This window comes from Trachypithecus francoisi, unplaced genomic scaffold, assembly GCF_009764315.1.
Source record: "Trachypithecus francoisi isolate TF-2019V2 unplaced genomic scaffold, Tfra_2.0 Lachesis_group15, whole genome shotgun sequence".
Lineage (NCBI taxonomy): Eukaryota > Metazoa > Chordata > Mammalia > Primates > Cercopithecidae > Trachypithecus > Trachypithecus francoisi.
This window is the reverse complement of record NW_022681460.1, coordinates 69450616-69476019: the sequence shown is the minus strand read 5'-3', so window position 1 is coordinate 69476019 and position 25404 is coordinate 69450616. Positions and strand designations below refer to the sequence as shown.

General features: G+C 35.9%; 1 protein-coding gene across 3 annotated transcripts in view; it reads left to right on the top strand.

Moving 5' to 3' along the window:
* The window catches only part of GRM1 (glutamate metabotropic receptor 1), a 460907-nt gene that overhangs the window by 403338 nt on the left and 32165 nt on the right, over window positions 1–25404 (top strand). For all 3 annotated transcript variants that reach the window (XM_033235141.1, XM_033235142.1, XM_033235143.1), the window contains exons 6-7: window positions 8246–8372; window positions 19999–20929. In XM_033235141.1, coding sequence (XP_033091032.1) covers window positions 8246–8372; window positions 19999–20929 — 1058 coding nt within the window. The remainder of the gene's footprint in view (window positions 1–8245; window positions 8373–19998; window positions 20930–25404) is intronic.

The window sequence follows — 25404 nt, the reverse complement described above, 5'->3', positions numbered from 1 at the left end:
CAAAGCCCCTTTTCTTTCCCCTCTGCTCCTCCCAAGCAGAAGGAGTTTTGCCCCATATCCACCACAGCTGGTAATCTGTTGAGTCTTACCTGAAGCCAGTCTGAGAGGATCACTCAAGGCCCTCAATGTAGTACCTGTGTATTGCTGTTGGTTATACAGGGCCCAAGGACATTTCAGTTAACAGGTGATAAATGCTGCCAGGACTGAGTCCTTTCCTTCAAGGCAACGGGTTCCCTTCTGGTCCAGGATGTGTCTAGAAATGTCCTCTGGGGGCTAGGGCCTAGAACAGGGGCTTCACAACTCTGATGGGTGCCCTATCCTGCTGTGGCTGAGCTGGTATCCTAGATGCAAGACAAAGTCCTCCGCACTCTTTCCTCTCCTTTCCCCAAGTGGAAAGAAGGGGTCTCTTTTGGAGCTACTAACTGTACAGCCTGGGGTTAGGAGAGGCGTGATGCCAGCACTCCCTTACCTGCCCCAGCTGTTGTCCCAGTATGTTGTCTGCCCTCACTAGTCCACTGTCTCTGGGCCTAGTTCAGCCCTAGGACTCACCTAAAATTTCCAATCCTTATGATCTAGACTGCCTTTCAAGTTTACTTGGAGACACAGTATCCTGTAGCCCTTGGTGACAAGGTTTGTAGGCACTTAAGTTCGAACCCATGGAATCAGTGAGTCTCTTCTGGCTAGGGCTGGCTTAAATGCTCCCTCTGTGGGTGAGCATCAGCTGAGTTTGATCTGGTTTTCCCTTCAGTTCTAACAGGACAGCACTGAGTTCAGTACCTCACAATTACTGTGTTTTCCCTCCCTCAACACCTAGAGATGCTCTCTGCACTATGCTGCAACATCTAGAGGGTGGAGAAGCAGAGGCGTTGGCAATTCAGGGCTGTTTTTTCTAACTCTTCAGTGCCTCTTTCATCAATATGAAGTTAAAACCAGATACTGAGTGTTCACTTGATTTTTGATTATCTGTAAATATTTGTTGATGTCCTTGGTAGGGGAGGCAGACAATAGGTAGGATTCTCTGTTCCACCATCTTGCTCCGCCTAGAGGACCAGAAGCAGTTTGATCTCTTCTACAATTCTAATTAAAGTAGACTCAGTTCCTTCATTCTTTTTAGTCTTTCGGATGTTTCTCTTACAAAGAAAATTTTATCTTTTACCTTTTTTCAGTTACTTTTCCACCATTATGTTCTCTTGATGCTGTTGACTTTCTTTCATCCATTCTGTAAATAAAATTTTAATTTAAACAAATCCATTTCATGTTGCTTCAGAAGTGCAGTCACAAAGTGGACATTTAATTTCCTATGCTATAAATGTTTTAAGACACTTGCAGTGTATATAAAGTGAATCATAACATTGTGTGTAGCAGCAGATCACCTAGCCTCACTAACAAGCATAGAACCATGTACACTGATGTGTACTTTTTACATAGGATGTAAAAAGAATCAAAACAGGTAGGTCTTAGAAAGCCTTAGTCCTTCAAGGGAGGTTTCAGTGAAATGTCAAAACTTTTACTACGACTCAGAGTTGACATAAAAAGCATTTCAGTGTGACAAAAATTAAACACTTATTCACTTATTGAATGTATACATCATACAAAAGAAATATCAGTTACAATGACAAATATAAAAATAATTTTAAATTTGTCACTTTGGGGAAACTAGAACATATATAAGATATAATAACTTAAGAAATATTTTTTAAAAACAACTTGTCTGAATGAAACATATCTACCACATATTTGCAAAACAATTAGAGGACAAAAGCTAACCTGTGGTAATAAAATATCAACTATATTTTTGTTGATTAAGAGTTTCAAATAAAATAATATTTTGAAAGACTCACTGCTCTAAAATACTCACTAAAGCGTGTGATTTTTGTGTCTCATCTTGAAAGCAGTGACATGGAGGGTCTTATGTAGAAAAGATGACATTCTAAATAGAAGGTAATATGCATTTAAGCACAGAGACTGCCCTTCCTTTTATCACATACAAATGTAAGAAATTAATAACAGACAAAATCAGGTACAGAAACAAAACTAGGGGCCAAGTGAATGTCTGACTGAAGTACTTGTGTTTCAAAGGTATTAAAATAGGAAGCACTAAAGTTCTTTGAGTGATCTAATTATATTTTTGAAAAATATTCCATTCACCACTCATTCATTGGCTATGTATTTTTGATATATTTCTGTGCCTTGATCACTATACTGTGAAAACACTGAAAGGATGACATAGTCCTTTTCTTTGAGGAGCTACAGGCTATTTGGATGATCTTGGTAGCTATGTGCTTCTTACTCTGGAGTGAGAAGAAATTAGAAGCATGGTATATAAGTCCCTAGATATATACAATGGATCATACTATGGGCAGGGAGCATAATTTCAGTGTAAAGTAATAAAGTCTGAGTCTAGAGGGGTGACTATGAAGATAGAAAGGATAAATTTCATCTTACAGATATTATATGGTGAAAGTACACATGCTTGATGCACTTGGTGCATAAAGAAGGAGGATTTAAAAAGTAAGTCCATTTAAACATCTCTATTTTTCATTCTGTATTAAAGGTATAAGCTAATAACTTATACATTAATGTGTTCAGTCAGTCAAAAGCTAATGTCAAAGAGCTTCCATGTACTAGTTATTTGCAGAATGTACTTTCACGAGTCATCCTGCATGAGTAAATTTGTTTAGCATTATTGTCTTTTGAATTTGTCTAATTAGCAGTACTAATTTTACATGGAGAGAAAGATACAGCTGGTTGAAGTGAAATACATTAATTCATGATGGCTCTTACTGTACTGCTTATCCTAATTAAAGTAAGACAGTAGCATCTATTTATTATTTCAATTTTTCTTGTATCATTTAGAAAAGATATCTTTTATAATTTAAATTTCTCATGCCTATTTTGAGGATAGGTGTGAGTTTTTTCAAAAAGACTTAATTTGGCTCTACTTTCAAAAGTTATTTGGAAGTATAAGTAGAAATAGAAAACCTTATATACTTGCTGAAAATATTCTGTCATTTAATCTTTTTGTGTAATTCTAAAACAGTGGTATAAATGTCAACCTGATGTGCAGGAAGATCATTTTATTTTTATGAAGGCTAGAGTTTCTATCATTTTAAAGTATGGCAGTAATTAGAGTTTAGTTTCTGATTTTACATATGGGAATATTTGATCACTTTTATTGTGTTAGAGAGGAACTTCTGTTCCCAGAGATGAGGGATTAACAGAGTCCAGACTTAGCCTTCTGCCATAAGCAACTAGAAATCTTGATGAAATATACAAAACAACTGTGTCCAGACATTGGAAAACAGTACAAGACCTTGAGTTCATGGAAGTGAGGGGAAACGAATAAGGTGAACCCTAAAATCACTCATGCTTTCTGCCTGGAGACAGAAAGACAGAAACAATTTCCTGATTGTTGTTCATTTGAGAGAGAAAACAAATGCAGCTTGGCCATATTGCTAATTTAAGAAGACAGAATCAGAGTTTGGGAGGACCAAAATGGCTAGAATTTGTAGTGCAAAGTATATGGAAGATGATGGATCTCCTGTGCAAAAAAAGGAGTCACAGAAATTAGCATAGGCATTCGCTTGAGTATTTGATTGAACAGTAGTCTACATGTCAGCCGGATGGAATTTTGAGTCCAGGTAAGGAACACTTACTAGGGAGATGGATTCCCAAAGCTGACATAGAGCCAGGAATTTTCCAATTTTCACCAGCCAGAGTAGAGATATGTTGCTGAATATATAAGGAATTAAGTAAAAGCTCTTGGAAGGTCACATCTTAATAATGAGACGAAACTATTCCTCAAATAGTGACTATTCTAGATTTGCCCTAATAGTTTAAAATCAAAGCTCAAAGGGAACAAACTGAGCTGTAAGTTGCTTAACTGTTTGCTCAAACAAAGTCCAACACTCTTTTTAAAAAGGAATACAAATAAATCCACACTCTACACCTTAATGCACACAATGTCTTGCATCTGGCCAAAAATTTGTAGATTTGACCAAGCAGCAAAATGTGTCACATTACCAGGAAGAAAACCAAGCAATAGAAACAGTTCCAGAAATTACATTGCTGTTGAAATTAGCAGTCAAGGGCATTAAAACACAAGGATAAATACATGCTAAAAGATTTAAAAGAAGATATAAATATAAAAGGAAGAAAAATGAAAATATAAAAAATAACAGAAGTTATACAGATGAAAAATAACATATCTAAGAAAAAAACATTTTAATGGATTTGATTAACAGCACATTAGTTGTTGTAGAACTAAAGGTCAGTGAACTGAAAAACACAGCAATAGGAAACAGGCAAATGAGGCACAAAGAGAAAAAATTAAATGCTGAAAGAAATGAGCAGACTCTCAGTTACTTTCAGAGTAATACTTGGGGGTAGACTATAAGTGCAACTGAAACTCCAAAAGGATGGGAGAGTGAAGCCAGTCAGAAGAAAACCTGAAGAAATAATGGCTGTAAAATTTTAAAAGTAATGAAAATGTAAACCCAAATCCACAAAGCTCAGCAAATTCTAAGCAGGATAAACACAAAGAAGTCATTACAATTAAGTTGCTAAAAACCAGTGATAAAAAATTAATATTATCCAAAATAAGAAAGGGTGATACATTCAGAGGAATTTTTTTTTTTTTTTTTTTTTTTTGAGAGGAGTCTCCCTCTGTCGCCCAGGCTGGAGTGCAGTGGCCGGATCTCAGCTCACTGCAAGCTCCGCCTCCCAGGTTTACGCCATTCTCCCGCCTCAGCCTCCCGAGTAGCTGGGACTACAGGCACCCGCCACCTCGCCCGGCTAGTTTTTTGTAATTTTTTGTAGAGACGGGGTTTCACCGTGTTAGCCAGGATGGTCTCGATCTCCTGACCTCGTGATCCGCCCGTCTCGGCCTCCCAAAGTGCTGGGCATTCAGAGGAATTAAATAACAATTATGGCAGGCTTCTTATCAGAAACTATAGGTGAGACAAGAAAGAAGTAACATCTTTAAAGCACTGAGAGCAGAAATAATAATAATAATAATAATAGTAATCTTTAACTTAGAATTCTATTCCCTAAGACAATGGAATGACATAACATGCTGAAATAATATATATATATATATTTACATATAGATATTACATTTTATATATATACACACACACACTCAACTTAAACTTCCATACCAAGTGAAAATGTTATTTTTGAAATACTAAGGCAAAATTTATACTTTTTCAAACAAATAAAAGATGAGGGAGGTCATATTCTCAGGTTGACACTGCTGTAAATGTTGAAGAAAAGTCTTCAGGAAGAAGAAAATATGGCCAAAATATGGACCTATACAAAGTAATTAAAACCAGAAATGTAAATATATGGGTAAATATAAAATATAATGTCTTTCTTATTTTAAAAGACATATTTCAGAGATGACTGTTTAAAGCAAAAATAATAATTCATTTGGGGAGGGTCCATTACATAAATATGTGGAAGTAAAATGTATAAAACTATAACCTAAAGGATGGGAGGGGAAAATGGAAGAATATTACTGTCGGGTTCTTACATTATAAATAAAGTAGTATAATCTTATCTGAATGTACACTGTGATAAATTAGTGGTCCATATTGTCAACTTTAGAGCAACCATTGAAACATAGCAAAGAGGCCTAACTAATAAGCTACTATGGAGATAAAATAGAATGCTTAAAAGAAGGTAGAAAAAAAGGACAGATAGGACAGATAAAAGAAAAATAAGAGATGACTGATTTATATTTAACCATCCTGATTATTATAGAAAATGTAAATGTACTAAGCAATAAAAGGCAGAAGTTGCCAGACTACAGATAAATGCAAGACCAAATTGTGTGTTGTCTACAAAACACTCACTTTAAATGCAATGTGTTTTTATGTTTATTTTTGTACTACGGAGTGTGAAAGTGTTCACTAAACAAATTGAAAATGGGGGAAAGTTTAAACTGCTCAGATTTAAGTTTAAGTTTAAGCAGCTCTCCAGTAATTTTGAACTAGCAATGTTGCTGCCAATACTTGTTATGATCTTTTGAATTCACTAGAGAAAGGCAGGGCAATACTTGATTCTGTATTCTTAGGTATCATTCTGTTTTTACGTATATATAGTTGCTCTTGAGTGAAATTGTCTAATAATTCAGTTTTTCATAATTACAACAAAAATTGTATAATTATTTAGCTTTTATGAATTAATAAGGTTTTATTACAGACATTTTTTGGTAAAACTACTTTCTCAGAGAGGAAAAATGTATACTTTTTACTTTTTTGAGAGTAATAAATATTAATATAAACAAGGATTAAATTAAACTGTTTCTTTTTTTATTATTATACTTTAAGTTCTAGGGTACATGTGCATAACGTGCAAGTTTGTTACATATGTATACTTGTGCCATGTTGGTGTGCTGCACCCATCAACTCGTCAGCACCCATCAATTCGTCATTTATATCAGGTATAACTCCCAATGCAATCCCTCCCCCCTCCCCGCTCCCCATGATAGGCCCCGATGTGTGATGTCCCCCTTCCCGAGTCCAAGTGATCTCATTGTTCAGTTCCCATCTATGAGTGAGAACATGCGGTGTTTGGTTTTCTCTTCTTGTGATAGTTTGCTAAGAATGATGGTTTCCAGCTGCATCCATGTCCCTACAAAGGACGCAAACTCATCCTTTTTGATGGCTGCATACTATTCCATGGTGTATATGTGTCACATTTTCTTAATCCAGTCTGTCACAGATGGACATTTGGGTTGATTCCAAGTCTTTGCTATTTTGAATAGTGCCGCAATAAACACGTGTGCATGTGTCTTTATAGCAGCATGATTTATAATCCTTTGGGTATCTACCCAGTAGTGGGATGGCTGGGTCATATGGTACTTCTAGTTCTAGATCCTTGAGGAATCGCCATACTGTTTTCCATAATGGTCGAACTAGTTTACAATCCCACCAACAGTGTAAAAGTGTTCCTATTCCTCCACATCCTCTCCAGCACCTGTTGTTTCCTGACTTCTTAATGATTGCCATTCTAACTGGTGTGAGATGGTATCTCATTGTGGTTTTGATTTGCATTTCTCTGATGGCGAGTGATGATGAGCATTTTTTCATATGTCTGTTGGCTGTATGAATGTCTTCTTTTGAGAAATGTCTGTTCATATCCTTTGCTCACTTTTCGATGGGGTTGTTTGTTTTTTTCTTGTAAATTTGTTTGAGTTCTTTGTAGGTTCTGGATATTAGCCCTTTGTCAGATGAGTAGATTGCAAAAGTTTTCTCCCATTCTGTAGGTTGCCTGTTCACTCTGATGGTAGTTTCTTTTGCTGTGCAGAAGCTCTTTAGTTTAATGAGATCCCATTTGTCAATTTTTGCTTTTGCTGCCGTTGCTTTTGGTGTTTTAGACATGAAGTCCTTGCCCATGCCTATGTCCTGAATGGTACTACCTAGGTTTTCTTCTAGGGTTTTTATGGTATTAGGTCTAACAGTTAAGTCTCTAATCCATCTTGAACTAATCTTCATATAAGGAGTAAGGAAAGGATCCAGTTTCAGCTTTCTACTTCTGGCTAGCCAATTTTCCCAGCACCATTTATTAAATAGGGAATCCTTTCCCCATTTCTTGTTTCTCTCAGGTTTGTCAAAGATCAGATGGCTGTAGATGTGTGGTATCATTTCTGAGGACTCTGTTCTGTTCCATTGGTCTATATCTCTGTTGTGGTACCAGTACCATGCTGTTTTGGTTACTGTAGCCTTGTAGTATAGTTTGAAGTCAGGTAGCGTGACGCCTCCAGCTTTGTTCTTTTGACTTAGGATTGTCTTGTCAATGCAGGCTCTTTTTTGGTTCCATATGAACTTTAAAGCAGTTTTTTCCAATTCTGTGAAGAAACTCATTGGTAGCTTGATGGGGATGGCATTGAATCTGTAAATAACCTTGGGCAGTATGGCCATTTTCACGATATTGATTCTTCCTATCCATGAGCATAGTATGTTCTTCCATTAACTGCAAAAAAATGTAGTCAAATAACTCTATAGAATAAATTATTATTGAAAAGCCTCCAAACTCAGCATGGAGTGAACTGACATTTCCATCTGAACTCTAAAATAATCAAGTATATGCAAATTCACATTCTTAAGATTCCTCAGCATATAAGATTATTTCATAGTTAGTCTTTTTTTCTTTATTTGTAGTCTGAAAACAAGCCCTCATGCGAAATAGAAACTTTTCTGGGAAAACTATCTTTAAAATTCATGAAATATCTACATTATAGGTTATACGGAAGGGAGAAGTGAGTTGCTGTTGGATTTGCACGGCCTGCAAAGAGAATGAATATGTGCAAGATGAGTTCACCTGCAAAGCTTGTGACTTGGGATGGTGGCCCAATGCAGATCTAACAGGTAGGAACTGCCTCACTTGGAAACCTTGTCCCTGACTATTTGCCTTTCCAATGTGTCCATCGCTCAAATGAGAATGATTAGCTCACGTCTTCTCAATGTTAATTTACAATGCACACTTTTTAGTCCTCATGTCAAGGAGTATGCATAAACCTCATACATTTTCTATAATCTATATTGAAAAGAAAGTTCCTGTAAATCTAAATAACAAAGAATTGATGTGTGGTGGGCTATGCTATTATAGAGTTGTTGTCTGTTTTTCTTTAAATTGTATTTGAAGGTATTTCTGGCCACCTGAATTTATATTTGCAATCATTTTTTGAACATCTACCGTGCATGAGGCACTACTGTAGGCCCTAAAAATAGAAAGGTAAATGTCCCAGCTTTTATTTTGTATAAAATCTATCAGGGAAGAAACATGGAAAAATATAATAAAACATAATTATTGAAATAATAGAGATATCTATAAAGGGTGCGTAAAGTTTGTTAGGCAGGCAAGAAGATGAAAGGAATTTCATGCCTAAAGTAGAACACAGGAAACATGAAAGTTGATGACACCTTTGCAGAAAACCATAGGACAAGCATGTGGGATTGGTAGGTAGGCACAACGGCCCAGTAGAGTAGTGGTCAGAAATGAGAATCGACAAGGACACTGGTGGGATGGTAGAGTGCTTCTGTGTAACTTTCCTCTACATGTTTGGACTTTGGCTTTAAGCACAGGAGAACCACTAAAGAATTTTAAAGTGGTGAATGACATCATGATATCTGTATTTCTGGTATGCTTCTTGTGGTGGTATAGAAAGTTGTTGTATTGATGCAAGTGAGTTATTTGAAAAGGAGTGGATTAGGACAGCTAGAGTAGGAATGGAAAGGAATAAATGAATGCAACAGATGATTCACTAGTAAAACCAGTGGAACGCAGAGAGATTGATTATATGAGTTTGTAAGTTTCCTAAGAGTGATGTTTATATAAATGAGTTTTGTTTTTCACAGACCTTGTTATCAGCTTACAGAGGAGAAATGATTCATAAAACTTTGCATAAATTTTAGGAGCCATAGAGGCTTTTCTTTATCTGAGTACATAGACACTTCATCATCTGAATAATCTAGCCCCTTATCTTGTCATCTTAGAAAGAGGGAGCTGAGGCCTAGAGAGGTGAAGTCATATGGCCAAAGTCAGGAAAATAGTGAGAAGCAGAACCTAAACCACTAATGCCTGACTCCATGCCTTTCTGGGTGCTGTTGAAAATCATCCAAAAGTGTAATATTCTTGATGGTTGGACACATTTTTACCTGTTTCAAAGTAAGAATATGCAACTAAGAAATCATGCAGTTTATTCAAAATACGTCAAAAATGACTAGGTAAGTAGAACTAGGTCACGTAACTAAAATTATACTTACTAAGTCACAATACCTTGTAAAATGTTAATTTTGTTAGGAAAAACTTAAACTGAGCAGCAAAAAGCTTTTATAAGTCACCTAGTACAAAGGTCCTTTTTAAAGAGAAGAAAAGTAGATAAGAACATTTTTGAAGGTATGAACTTCATCTCACTCATCTTTTTATTTGCCAGATAAATTTCATGTCTAAAAATTGCCCAGGAATTACCCACCTCCAGAGATTCCCCTTTGCTCATTCTGGAGTGGAACTCAGAAGATCCTGATGCAATTACTCCCTGTCCCACCCATAGAGAAACACCACTCTCTGGCGCATAGCCTGATGCCTTGAACATAATAGCTACTTAATAGACTTTTGTTAAATTGAGGTAATTAGGAAGAAGGGACTCACCCAAGGTCATCGAGATCAATGCAATTGGTTAATAGAAAAACCACCATGAGAATTCAAGATTGTTTGTCACTGGATCTAATGAATGCTCTCACTCTGCCATGGTTGCCTGCAATGGCCTGGCTTGGAAAAGCTTTTCCAACCTCATTTTTGACTCATGCCTTCCCTCCACTTAGACTATTTCTCTTCAAATTTTTATCCTCCTTCATAGCATGTGCCTCCTGCCAGGCCTCTTTTTCTTGTATAAGTAGGTCCGCTTAGATGGCCATTGTGTTTGAGAGCTGGGGTTGACTGACAGTCATCCCGCTCATCTGTTTGACTGAGATCACAGCTGACTAGGAAGAAGCTCAAAGACAAAAGTGACCTCTTTATCAGATTAATCTCAGGAGTCAGAAGTCTTGGCTTTGAGGTATAAACATTTTTCTTTTATCTACATTTTTTGGGCTTTCTCAAACTTCTCCTACTGCTCTATTTCACTTTCATTAGGGCTTATCTCACACACTAAAAAAATGTCTATCCTATGTTAAAATATTAAGATAAAAAAACTTTTTTAAAAAACCTGATATGATGTAATACTGGAACTCAAGGTCATGCCTTTTATTCCCTGGAGATGATCTATTGTGGGATTATTGTATATTTTCTGTCCACTGCCGAATGATCATTTCCATTGATTAGGGATCTTTAACTTGGTAAAATATTTTTAAAATTCTCCTTGATTAAAAATAGATGAATATTTATACAATTACATTTCTAACGATTTAATATGCCATGATCTATTGTATGCATAAAAGTCACTTTAACATTCTAATGAGTTGAGCCAGCACCTCCTCAGACTGTGCCCTTAGCTAATAACAATAGTCATGCAGCTATGATTCGGTCATATATTCAGATGATGTTGCAAATCTTATCTTTAGGGTCTTTCACAATATAGATTCCTCATTCTAATTTATACTTATGTTTTAATGATCCATATTGATTCTATGTTTCTTTTGGTCTCATACATGAATGGAAAATGAAATCCCATTTACCATTTGCTTGGTGCCATGTCAAGCACAGAGCAAGGGCATAGTCCATGCCAATGTGTTGTGGGTGTTACCATGGTAGCGGTAGTTGTGAAATGAGAAAACCCACGGGAACAGAATACTAAAAATCAGTAGAATTACTCAGAAAAGTAAACACATTGCCTTTAAGTAGGTATTTGATTTATGGGTAATTTTTTTTACTAAATTTTAGTTAAAATGAGAAATCATTCTTCTTTGAAAAATAGTGTATTCTACTGAAGTAAAATATACATTTTATTTTTAATAGTTGATTAAAAGATACTTTAAATCACTTTAAAAGTTAGCTACTTTTAATATATACTCCATACATTATAATATTAATGAATAAAAATAGGTTTACTGTGATTTTTATTTCCATTGAAATGCGGTTTTTTTTTTTTTTTTGGCTCTGAAGAAATTAGTATATTTCTTAGAGAAAGTGCTTTTTGAAGCTGTTAAAAAGTTTCTCATATTTTCTTCTTGTGAAATTGCACATTTTAATTCAGCACTTAAATCTCACACTTTATTTCTTGTGATACAAAAACAGGGATCTTTTCTGCCATGATACACAGCTTGACAGTAGTTTAACAATTTGTGGACGAATTATATGTAATCCAATGCTACTAATTTATTTGTAAAAATAAAATAGCAACATTCCTCAAAAAAGGCAGACTACGTCACATTTTCTCATTAAAAAAAAAAAAAACACGGAAAATGCTTTATAAACATTAACTAATTTTAACAACTTTTTCTCCATCCCAACAGTTGTTGTAACCTCTTACACTAGAATCTACTAATTTATTTCCTTCTGTAATAAGCACTACAATCTGTTTTGTGCCAAGTACTTTTTAAAAACTGGGAATATACAGGTGAATGAAGCAATGTCTATATCATAAGGGAGGAGCTTCATATGAAACTAGCCATGTAAGCAGCCAACTATAAGTCCTACAATAGAGTTATGTGTAAAATGTCAGATAAATATGGAGCAGCTATTTTTCCCTGGGAAGAAAAAAGCCTTTGCAGAAGAAGGGACATTTGAACTGAGCACTGAATTACAAACAGAATTTCACCTGGTAGAATTTCAATGAATTATAATAGAATTACTATTTATACTAATTTTAAAACAATCAGGGAAGCATTTTGATGAAGTTTTATATGATCATAATGTAATATTGCAAATGTTATGAATTACCCCAAGACACTTTGCATAGAATTTTATTCCTTAATTCATGTTAAATTTGACTTGACCTAATTGGAAAAAGTCTGATAGCAAATTTCATCCTCCTCTAATACATCTGGATCTTATAAGCACAACATTTGATTCAAAAAACAGAAGTAGCTACCAGTCCTTAGATCAGAGTTGTTGCTACCTTTCTTTGATTTTCTTTGATTTTGCCCAGTAATTTGTAGTCAGCTTGAAGGAACTGACTTGTCTGAGAGCTCTGAGTTCTCTGTAATAACCCTAATCATAAATACTTGCCAGGACCTGAAGTTCTCAGGGTTCAGATATGGTATGCACAACTCTCACAAAGTCCCCCTTTTGAGTTCTGGGGTCAGGTGGACACAGTCTCCACTGGTTGAAGGCAGTCTCCCCTCTTTCTAGTCTTGGGATAGCCAAACACACCTAGAGGTTGGATAACTGTTTTTTAAAAACTTCAAAACAGGACCTCGAAAAAAACCACATAACATGACATTACATAATTGGACAAAATTGACATTATAGCTAATTCCCTCAAGATGGCAAAGCTAATGTTTCTCAAATTTAGGATAAATTTAAATTTATCCTAAATAAAAAATAAAGAAAAGGAAGAAAAGGAAAAAGAATTTAAAACTTTTAAGAAACTTACTCAAAATATAAATTATTAGCCCCAGTCTTCAAGGGATTCTGTTTTGGATGGTTCCAGATTGGCGTTGAAGAGACTGGTGTCCATATATGCAAAAGAATCTAGGATCTTCCCGAGAGATAAAACAATTGTAGTAGAGTTGCAAGTGTGTTTCTGGGTGTCATGAAAAACTGCTACTGTTACAACACGAGGCTACTTATATCCCCTCTAGCATAACAACATCGTTCTTCATTTGTATTTGATGTACTGTATAGGGCTGAGTTATTTTATAGCTAGATTGGGAAAACTTTATGATTATCCTTGGAGAGGCTTTAGTATCTATCTTTGATTATTGGTCTCATTAGGGGAACTTGGATTTATGATATGCAGTTTAAAGTTTAAAATGTGTTTGGTGGCAACCAAATCCAGTTTGCTCACTGATGGATTTCTCCTGAAACCACCAATTATTGACTTGGCTACATGACTTGGGGGTGATAAAAAGACTCCACTGAAACTTCTGCCCTAGCTAACCCAAAGCCACTGTTTGTGATAGAGACCCTGGTAGTCCAATCCACAGATAAAGTCTATCCATGTGTGAATAGGCACCTAGAGAGCTTGCACCTGGTTATCTCTCTGTCCCTTGGTGCTGATGTGCACTGTCTTTCTCGCACTATATTATACCTTTTGACTTTAAATGAAATTGTTACATGAGTGTCTTCTGCAAGTCTTCTGAATCTTTTCAAATAACTAAACTCGTGCAATCTTTGCATATGCAGAGTGTTGTTATTGGAAAAGTTAGCATAACATATCTTTATATTATTTCTTTTTTATTATTATACTTTACATTCTGGGATACATGTGCAGAATGTGCAGATTTGTTACATAGGTATACCCGTGCCTTGGTGGTTTGCTGCACCCATCAACCCATCATCTACGTTAGGTATTTCTCCTAATGCTATCCCTCCCTTTGCCCCACATGCCCCAACAGGCCCTGGCATGTGATGTTCCCCTCACTATACCCATGTGTTCTCATTGTTCAACTCCTATGAGTGAGAACATGTGATGCTTGGTTTTCTGTTCCTGTGTTAGTTTGCTGAGAATGATGGTTTTCCCACTTCATCCGTGTCCCTGCAAAGGACATAAACTCATTCTTTTTTATGGCTGCATAACATTCCATGATGTATATGTGCCACATTTTCTTTGTCTAGTCTATCATTGATGGACATTTGAGTTGGTTTGAGTCTTTGATATTGTGAGTAGAGCTGTGATACATACGTGTGCATGTGTCTTTATAGTAGAATGACTGGTAATCCTTTGGGTATATACCCAGTAATGGAATTGCTGGGGACTGCTGGGTCAAATGGTATTTCTGATTCTAGATCTTTGAGGAATTGCCATACTGTCTTCCACAATGGTTGAACTAATTTACACTCCCACCAACAGTGTAAAAGCCTTCCTATTTCTCCACATCCTCTCCAGCATCTGCTGTTTCCTGACTTTTTAATGATCACCATTCTAACTGACATGAAATTGTATCTCATTGTGCTTTTGATTTGCATTTATCTAATGACCAGTGATTATGAGATTTTTTTCATATGTTCATTGGCCGCATAAATGTCTTCTTTTGAGAAGTGTCTGTTCATATCCTTCGCCCACTTTTTGATACAATTGTTTGTTTTTTTCTTGTAAATTTGTTCAAGTTCCTTGTAGATTCTGGATATTAGTCCTTTGTCAGATGGATAGATTGCAAAAATTTTCTCCCATCCTGTGGGTTGCCTGTTCACTTTGATGATAGTTTCTTTTGTTGTGGAGAAGCTCATTAGTTTAATTAGATCCCATTTGTCAATTCTGGCTTTTGTTGCAATTGCTTTTGGTGTTTTAGTCATAAAATCACTGCTCAAGGAAATAAGAGAGGGCACAAATAAATGGAAAAACATTCCATACTCATGGATGGGAAGCATCAATATCATGAAAATGGCCATACTGTCCAAAATTTATAGATTCAATGCTATTCCTATCAAACTACCGTTGACTTTCTTCACAGAATTAGAAAAAACTACTTTAAATTTCATGTGGAACCAAAAAAGAGCCTGTATAGCCAAGACAATCCCAAGCAAAAGGAACAAAGCTGGAGGCATCATGCTACCTGACTTCAAACTACACAATAAGGCTACAGTAACCAAAACAAATTGGTACTGGTACCAAAACAGATATATTGATCAATGGAACAGAACAGAGACCTCAGAAATAACACACACACCTGCAACCATCTGATCTTTGACAAACCTGACAAAAATCAGCAATGGGGAAAGGATTCCCTATTTAATAAATGGTGCTGGGAAAACTGGCTAGCCATATGCAGAAAACTGAAACTGGATCCCTTCCTTACACCTTATAGAAACATTAACTCAAGATGAATTAAAGATTTAAATGTAAGACTTAAATCCATAAAAACCCTAGAAGAAAACCTAAGTGATACCATTCAGGACATAGGCATGGGCAAAGACCTTTATATAATTTCTCAAATGATGTCCACTAATGATAATTTGATACAACTAAACTATTGAGTTAGTATGATGATTGTCTCTAGTAATATCTAGGCTCAGATAAATCCCTCTTAGTAGTAAGAGAAATAGTAAAACTCAGATTTGTATAGCTTTAAATCAGTAAGGAAAGAAGTTTGAATAAGAATATACAAAGGAGAGAATGATATATACAAGAATTTTATAATGGTGATCTTGCACAGAAGATCATCATCATATGGTTATTAGCATGCCTCAAGGTCCTTGGATCAGCAGTTAACTTCCATACTCTTTCTGCTTCTGGAGGCTTTTGCAGAACTTCAGTTTAAAATCACGAATGGGTGTGAACATCAGTGTATCAAGGTTCCCTTTCATTTTTCTAGAGGGTTGGGAATGATGAGGTCATGAATAAATATTCCACTGAAAATGTCCTCATATCACTGGATTTATACATTAGAATGTTTCAGCTAAGAAATAAAAATCTAACTGTATTTTAGCCATTGTGAGGATTGTGGCTTTTCAACAGGGGAATGCTTAAACAGAGTCATAAAATAAGCACACTATTTGAACTAGTACCTAGTAATAACACAGAGAGAGACAACCGCATACAATCCATCTGGAGATGCTCAAAGGTTTTTTTGCAATTTTATCAATGTCCCATACATTTTTTTCCAAATTAATTTAATTACAAATGAAGCATGAGCAGGACATATCTTTTGCTATCTTGAAAATGTCTTTCCATTGCTGTTTAATTGGCCAACTTGTCCTTCCAGAATAAGTTGCTCATTTTTCATGAGATGTACTTAGTTTTCACAAATATTCTTCAAATGAAACTTCTGCTTGAGATAGCTACAGATTTTCTTCCATAGGCTCCCAAGCCACAGAGAACAGAGACCTTTTAGTTTGTTTACTGAAAGATCCATAATTATGTTGATTTGGGTTATTTACTTTTTAACTCTATCTGGAAATGTCAAGCCACATATTAGATATTTTCTAGATTGGTAATTTTACATTTTAATTGTTTTTTCCTCATTTGATTCAACTAATTCAGGAGATCTAAGCCTGCTTACAGACGGAGAGAATATGGTCCTTTTTATGTTAGTTGTTAAGTCTATTTTAGAACTATTTGAAAGTTTCCTAAAGTTTATTTTTCATCTTTATTTAGTTTACAATTTTGAGTATTTACTGAAAGAAAAGCTTCTGAAAGTGCCTTATGCAATGTCTTTTCTATTTTTCTTTTTTAAATGTTATGCCAATGGGTTATTTTAATCTTCTCTTTTCTACTCTTGCATTTAAACATTTTTCTCCATCAAAGGCTAACAACTAATTGAATTAATTGGTACATATTTACAGTATGGACAATAAATACCTAATAAAATTTCCAAATTCTACAGCAAGCATTATGTTCTGTATTCATGAAGTTTAGGAAAATTATTAACTATAGGTCCTAATTTGGCTTTATACCAGTTTTTAAATTCAACTTCTATACATCTGACTTATGTTCTAGAAAGTTTAAAATGTTATACTCTTTTCCAGTGAAAACTCTGATGACAGAGTAGCTCATTTAGAGAGTCAGGTAAAGTTGCACAGCAAAAGAATGAAATGAAAAGAAGGTAGCATTCAGAAGGTTACCAAAGCCTTGACAAAAATCATCTTTGAATTGGAAAATTTGTTTGTAGGATGCCAGCTAAAGAAATTGACAATTGACTGTGGTATTTTATCTCCCAATTTGTCTAGAGCTTCTTTTAAATATTTTCATTTATCGACTTCATCATATCAAAACTTCCCGTACGGCCATTGTTATTTTAAATATCTATTTTCCTATCTATCCATCATCTATCTATCTATCTATCTATCTATCTATCTATCTATCTATCATCTATGTATCATCTGTCTGACCTGTATTGGGAAAAAAAAAATAGGATTAATGTGTGACTTTATATGGGAAGAATAAGTTCTTCCAGAAAAATGTTTGTATTTAGACAGAGACAAATTCCTGATACACAAGGAAGAGAGGCCACTAAGTTCTGTCAAAAGTGTGTGCTTGCTAATGGTGTCTTAGATTCCCAAAGCAAATAGAGTGTAGGAAGGCAACACACAATCACTAAAATGAAGTCATCTTTCATAAGTTGACAACACAGGAAGTATTCTTGTAAAGGTATTCTAGGAAACTTAAGGCTGAGTGATCTACCACTTTTGACAAATTGGTTATCAATTTAAAGGATCTCCAAACAGCACTCAGGGCCAGCTTGGATTGGACACTTCTTAGGCTTACATGTTCCTCTAATGTTTAGGTACTATCCCTTATATAGCCAACAGAAAAAGATGACTCAAAACAAAACAAACTCACAAACAAAAAAGACCCATAAAATAAGACTTTGTGTATGTATGTAAATAATAGCAAAAGCAAAGAAACAGCAAGGGAATAAACAGATATGGAAAAAATATTTATCAAATTGTGTATCTCTAAAGTGAAATATTTGTTGACATAATAAAAAGTTTATGTCTAATTACCAAATGGTGCATTTCAAAACCAAAGGTTATGTGACTTAATATTTTAAAGATACAGGTGAAATTACCTTACGCAAATACCGAAGTTTAATGGCCTTCTATACAAAGACCTACATGATTACAAATCCTAGGATAACCACATAAATTCAGCAACAAGAGCTCAGTAAAATTAGCCCGAGCAAGAAAATCGTTGAGACTGACTCACATGGTAGTACGCGGGAAGGACAAAATGTGGGCATGAGGGGATCCAGTGAGTGACACTGTTGATCAGAGCATCTCCTGGAATGTTACCAAATAAGGGTTCTTCAATATTATCTTGGTGAAGCCTCTAGAAATATGAAACATACTGAAGCTAAATACATAATTAAAAAAAAAAAAGCACAAAAGCTGGCTGCGTGTGGTGGCTCATGGCTGTAATCCCAGCACGTTGGGAGGCCAAGGTAGGCAGATCACGAGGTCAGGAGATCGAGACCATCCTGGCTAACACAGTGAAACCCCATTTCTACTAAAAATACAAAAAATTAGCCAGGCATGGTGGTGGGCGTCTCTGGTCCCAGCTACTTGGGAGGCTGAGGCAAAAGAATGGCATGAATCCGGGAGGTGGAGCTTGCAGTGAGCTCAGATTGCGCCACTGCACTCCAGCCTGGGTGACAGAGTGAGATCCCATCTCAAAAAAAAAAAAAAAAAAAAAGCACAAAAGCTAAACAAATTGCTTACTATACTAAGGGATAGTTATGCTAGGCAGATACATTTTATCTGAGCAGAAGACTATTTTATATGGAGTTTTTAGAAAGTGTGGAGTTTAGGGATTGGAAACCTTGCAGACTCTGAGAGCTGGCTGACATCACCTGTAGCAATACGATTACTCATATGAGACTGTTGATTAGTTAGCACTCATTTATTGAAGTGATTCTGATCCTGCCTGAGTGATTATCAGAAGTAAAGGCTGACAGTACTTGCTTGGCATCCAAACACATGTTCACTGAGGCAAGTTGTTTGACTGACAGGTTTAGCACTGGTTCTGGTGGTTCCTTGTTGCCATGGCTACAGAACAATGAGTCTTCTCCTAAATTTATGGAAATGATTTTATTCTCACAATTTGGGAAATATTGGTCCAGACCAAATATTTTGTGATTACAAAATTCTGTGAAGGGGTTGTCCCAGAGCCTGACAGATTTTTCTCTCACTCTGAAATACAAAATACATTTTATTCTCCATCTAGAGAGAAAAGATAAGCCAGGCATTTAGAAACAAATTCTGGTCTTTCCTTTCCAGAGATGGGTTAGGGGAGATTTCATTCTTCCTGGATAAGTTCATTAGAAGTTACTAACTCAAAGGCCCTCCGGTTTCAGATACAGATCATTCATGATTCATGAGTAGAGGAGTGAGATTTAAGGTGTAATATAGAGCTATGCAGTAAACAGGAGAATGCAGATTCTTGTAAAAAAGTCGATGAAATTTACATTGAAAGCACTCTGCTGGCCAAAAACGACTTGTCTATGAGCTGGACTTGCTTACAGACAATAACTACATCAAAAGAAAAGTTTTGTCAGTTTATTTTTTAATAATTTATTCTATCCCATAATCATCATCTAACCTTCACTGGAAATAAAGTTTTATTTGGGTGTTTTCTTTTTCTGAACATGTAGAACCGAGTCCCATCCACAGAATGTCATCTATTTATAATGCTGATGTTGGAAGAAAAAATCATTTTTCTAGGTTCAAGTATGTCACATTAGGCTTGTAATGAGATTAAGTTTGGGGACATAATTGCCTAGGTAAGACAATGATTCATCCTTATTTGTGTAATAGTGAGCATTTTTTAAAAAGCATTAAATGCCATAAATCATGAAGGATGCAAAGATGACTGTGTCTCTGGTGATTAATATGCATGTTGTTATTCCTAGCAGAAACCTTGGATTCATGCTAAAATGATTTTTCTCATCACAGGCTGTGAGCCCATTCCTGTCCGCTATCTTGAGTGGAGCAACATCGAATCCATCATAGCCATCGCCTTCTCATGCCTGGGAATCCTTGTTACCTTGTTTGTCACCCTAATCTTTGTACTGTACCGGGACACACCAGTGGTCAAATCCTCCAGTCGGGAGCTCTGCTACATCATTCTAGCTGGCATCTTCCTTGGTTATGTGTGCCCATTCACTCTCATTGCCAAACCTACTACCACTTCCTGCTACCTCCAGCGCCTCTTGGTTGGCCTCTCCTCTGCGATGTGCTACTCTGCTTTAGTGACTAAAACCAATCGCATTGCACGCATCCTGGCTGGCAGCAAGAAGAAGATCTGCACCCGGAAGCCCAGGTTCATGAGTGCCTGGGCTCAGGTGATCATTGCCTCAATTCTGATTAGTGTGCAACTCACCCTGGTGGTAACCCTGATCATCATGGAGCCCCCTATGCCCATTCTATCCTACCCAAGTATCAAGGAAGTCTACCTTATCTGCAATACCAGCAACCTGGGTGTGGTGGCACCTTTGGGCTACAATGGACTCCTCATCATGAGCTGTACCTACTATGCCTTCAAGACCCGCAATGTGCCCGCCAACTTCAACGAGGCCAAATATATTGCCTTCACCATGTACACCACCTGTATCATCTGGCTAGCTTTTGTGCCCATTTACTTTGGGAGCAACTACAAGATCATCACAACTTGCTTTGCAGTGAGTCTCAGTGTAACAGTGGCTCTGGGGTGCATGTTCACTCCCAAGATGTACATCATTATTGCCAAGCCTGAGAGGAATGTCCGCAGTGCCTTCACCACCTCTGATGTTGTCCGCATGCATGTTGGCGATGGCAAGCTGCCCTGCCACTCCAACACTTTCCTCAACATCTTTCGAAGAAAGAAGGCAGGGACAGGGAATGCCAAGTGAGTTGTCTGACCTGGGTTTGTCTCTCTTCTCTCTTCCTTTCTCTGTCTCGCTTTCTCTCCTCTCTCTCTCTCTCTCTCTCTCTCTCTCTCTCTCCCCTATCTTCCTCTAGTTTTCTGAGTTGTCTCTTCCATTTCCCCAGTGTCTTTCTCTTCCTTTCTTAATCTTTTCTCCCTTTCTTAAATCTCACATTCTGTTGCAGTAAGAATGCAGAAGTGAGGCTCCTCTCTGTTTTCATTTCTTTGAAAGAACAGGAGCAGGAAACAATCCTTATTCTTGCCTAGAAGCGGAAGCTTCGGTTCTGCCAGTAACTTACCCTTTTGCATGGGTCCTCCTATGGAGCATCATTGTGCCCCTGGAGGCTGGGTCAGAGAGGCAAGCACTAATTAAAATGTCTGGTTCTGACCATGGTGAAGGTAGCTTCTGTTTTTCTTTCTTTTTTTTTTTTTTATCATTCTGGAATCACACCACTTCTAAACTGGGGTGAAGGGGAGGAAAACTTAGCACCTGGAGAAATTGCCATGTCAAAATTTGATCACTACTGAGCACTAAGTATGTCCTAAAGTAAGATCCTGCAAGCAACTATCTTACCATATCTCTCTTATTTATTGAACCTGAATGTATATTGTAATAAACATGTTCCACGATGTTATACATGCATTGGGTCATCTCTGCTGCTGCAATGTCATGATCAGAATAGTTTCTTAGTCATAAAGCACCAAAAAAAAAAAAAAAAAAAAAAGGAACCAGGTGATAAGCCCAAATCTTGAGACTTGTGTGTGAACACTAAAGTCCTGATGAATTCTATTCAAAGTCCAGATGAATTCTATTTCTATAATTCTTCTGAGTTGTTTGTATAATAAGCACTTTCCTATCCTTTTTCTATTTTGAGAAGAAGCATATGTTAAAATTTGCACATGTCACCTCTTTCTGTGACCCATGAATACAAATTTCATGTAATGATTTTTATTTCAAAAATAGCAGGGATGCTTGAAGTTCTAAAGGTAACCGACTTAACCAAAAATTAAGTCATTTTCTCCACTAGCAGCGTTAATTTTACTCTTTCAAACAATCCTTTAAAAGTAAAAAGGAATTAAGAAAATTATAATAATAAATAAATACAAATTATAAAAATTTACAGCAGACTACTTTTCTCACCTACAAAATGAGGGGCAATATTGTTCCTGCTGAAAGATTCAGATGGATAAAATAATTATTAAACCTTATCATGATTATTATTAAAATTTTCTTAATCCCAAATGTGATAGTAGAATTTCTGTAACTTTTCAATGTATTTCCCTTTAGTTATTCTTTGTCTAGGTCTTAACTGGTATGAAACTTCTCACTTTAACTCATGCCAAAAATTTTACATTCTTTAAATTTCTTGGTTTTGTATCTTCACTTTCCAAGCAACAACATGAGCATCTTTTGCAGAATTTATGTACCTTGAGGATCTAACAAGGGAGTCTTTGGGAAAACATACCTTTGAAATCTATTTCAAGTAAAGACATCCCTAATTTTTTCAAAACTAAGATGAAGCTAATAATGTATGCTTACTTCTTGGTATATCAATTTTTAAGTTCATTATAAGAGGTTGATCATAAAATTTGGTTAGCTTTTTTTTTTTTTCCTCTTACCATGTTTTTTTATTCTAGCCAAACTGCCCTCAGTGGCAAACTCCTGGCAGGGAGTTAACAGGGAGCATGAAAGCAAACCAACAGTATCACGAAATGGAAGGAAAAAAAAACAATTAGTCTAGATGTAAAATGGCATCACTAACAATTTCCATTAAGAGGTAAGAAATAAGAGGAAAGAAAATGAAAAGAAAGAAGGCATTCCTTAAATTGTAGTGTTCACAAGGATTAAAAGATTCACTTTATTGCATCACCTACGGTTTTCTGAGGGTTCCGTTACAACATCCACCATTATTCCACTCCATGTTTCCAACTACCTTGCCTTTATTATGGTTCTTCAGAAGCTTTCTTCTAATTTTTGGGTATGGGTCATTTTTGAAAGTTGTTCTTCTAACTATTTAAGGTAAAGAGAAAACCTACATAATTAAGTTATCTTGTGTTGGTTCCCAGGAATATGCATTTTTGAAAGCTCTCCCAGTGATTCTATGTACAGACAGATATGGGCACCTGTTTAAGAGAACAGTGACTAATGAAGAGTATGTAGTGCTTGCTGCAGAGATGAGTTGGAGCTATCTGATGTCACATTAACAATGCTGAGCATTTCTCTCATGGCCAGGCATTGCTGCAAGAGATTACCTTCCCACACCTGGAACCACTTTCCTTAGAAACTGAGAACATTCCCTTCATTATTAGAAATTTAGAAATTAATTTCATGTGGGATCTTGCTTTTGAGAGAAAAATCAGCATGATCTAAATTAACTGGATTCGTTGTCTAGGAAGTGCTGCTTTCATCAGTAAATTGTTGAACTATTAGCTGTTATTTATCAAGCATTATTAAATTCGTTTAATAAGAGATATATTTCTAATTAAAAATTATAACCTGCAGCTTTCTGAGTACAACTTATACCTACTCCAATATACACCAAGCAAATGAACCGACCCGGAGAGAGTATTTGAGGCTAACCTTCTATGGAAAACAATCATATGTTTACTCATTTTTCTCATTTATTTGCCTGTTGCTCCTGTTGTAACTATGTGAGACTGTAATTTTAGTATATAAAAAAGAATCTCAATGCTTATGTTTTTACCTTTTTATTGCCATTTTATATTTTCCTAGTTTGTCTCCAAAGTTACAAAAACCACAAACAATCTAATATTTTTACAGCAGCAAAAATCTGCTAGAGTTTTGCCAACTGAAGCAAAGGGGCTAAAAACTCTAGAGAACACATCACCCAATGAGTTTATTGCTATTCTGGATGTGTAATTCCTACATTTATGGTACACTGAGGGTGTTCAGCAGTCTGCATGTGTAGCTATAAACACAGAACAGATGCTGTAATGAAGAGCTTCCAACTGATCTATCTGTTTGAACATTGTTTTGAGGTATTGCAAGTCCAACAGCATTCTCATGACAGGCTGTTTCTGAGATACGTGGTTGGAATGATGTTGCGTGTCTGTTTTTAGCAAAGTTTACTTCAATTTTTATTTTATTCACAGCTGAATATCTGACACAACCAAAGGTTTGGGCACTTGCTTTACATTTTCTGGAATAAAATTTAGGAGGAGCTTAATCAATACACTAGGTGTTTGGGTTACTTGAGTTATTTATAGTTAGAAGTCCCATCAGGCATACTCCTACTATGCCTGTGAGATCAATTGAAGTTACCTTTGACACCTCTCATTTCTTTAGCTTTTTAAAAAAATGAACATGCATGGAAAAAATATTCAGGACTCAGTAGATTTAAAAATATTGAAAAAATGTATTTATTGGAAATAGAAAAAAACAGAAATCCATGGAAAAAATGTATTTATTGGAAATAGAAAAAAACAGAAATCCATGGACATAAATGAGGAAGTAAATTAATTAGATCCAAGTAATTAACACTTCCTTTTAAGGCAAAATGAGTTAATATTATTCAACTGAAAAATTCAAATATCTTGTAAATGGCATGCTTCTTTAAAGAGCAATTATATCAATGATTACATGCCAAACTAACATCTCTAGTTAAATCCTAGATAAATAAAATCACTGAATGCCAAACAGTGTGATGGCACATGGAGCTGAAATGTGACAATACATTCCAATGATGTTCTGCATACAGAATTGTGTACAAAACTAAAAACAGTTACAATCCTTCCTCCCTAAAGGCATCAGACTGACACTAGGAAGTAATTTTAAAATATAGGTTACTAAGTAAATGGATATTATTATGCTACCTTGATTATTTCTTGAGTATTTGAGTATTTTTTTTTTAACTTAGTCAAGAACCAAGTGAAATTCTAAATGGAATGATGCTCTGAGGAAATTTTCCACTTTGTTCTCTGCTAGAAACATATTTTGTCCACCAGTAGAAGCAAATAAGCCTGCAGCATTAGTCATTATGCCCTGGGTAAGCATTTTGATTTTCTTTCCTCTGATTATGAAAAGAGATGTGTTAGTGAGCTTACAGCTATCACAGCCAAATAGAAGTGACATGTTCTCCTCTTTTCATTTTTGATACAGTTCTCATTTATGTTTATAGCTCTGCTAAATTTTTATTATTTTTAATTGACAGATAATAACTATACCTATTTATAGGGTACACTGTAATATTTCAATACCTGAATACCGTGTGTAATGATCAAATCAGGGTAATTAGCACATCTATCATTTCAAACATTTATCATTTCGTAGTGTTGGGAATATTCAAAATCCTATCTATCTTCTAACTTCTTTAACTGTTGTTAACTATAGTCACTGTACCCTATTAGAACTTATTTGAAAGAACTCTTTTACTATTCTGGCTCACAAAGAGGACAATCTTGTCATTTTGAAATTATTTTTCTCTTAATCACACAAT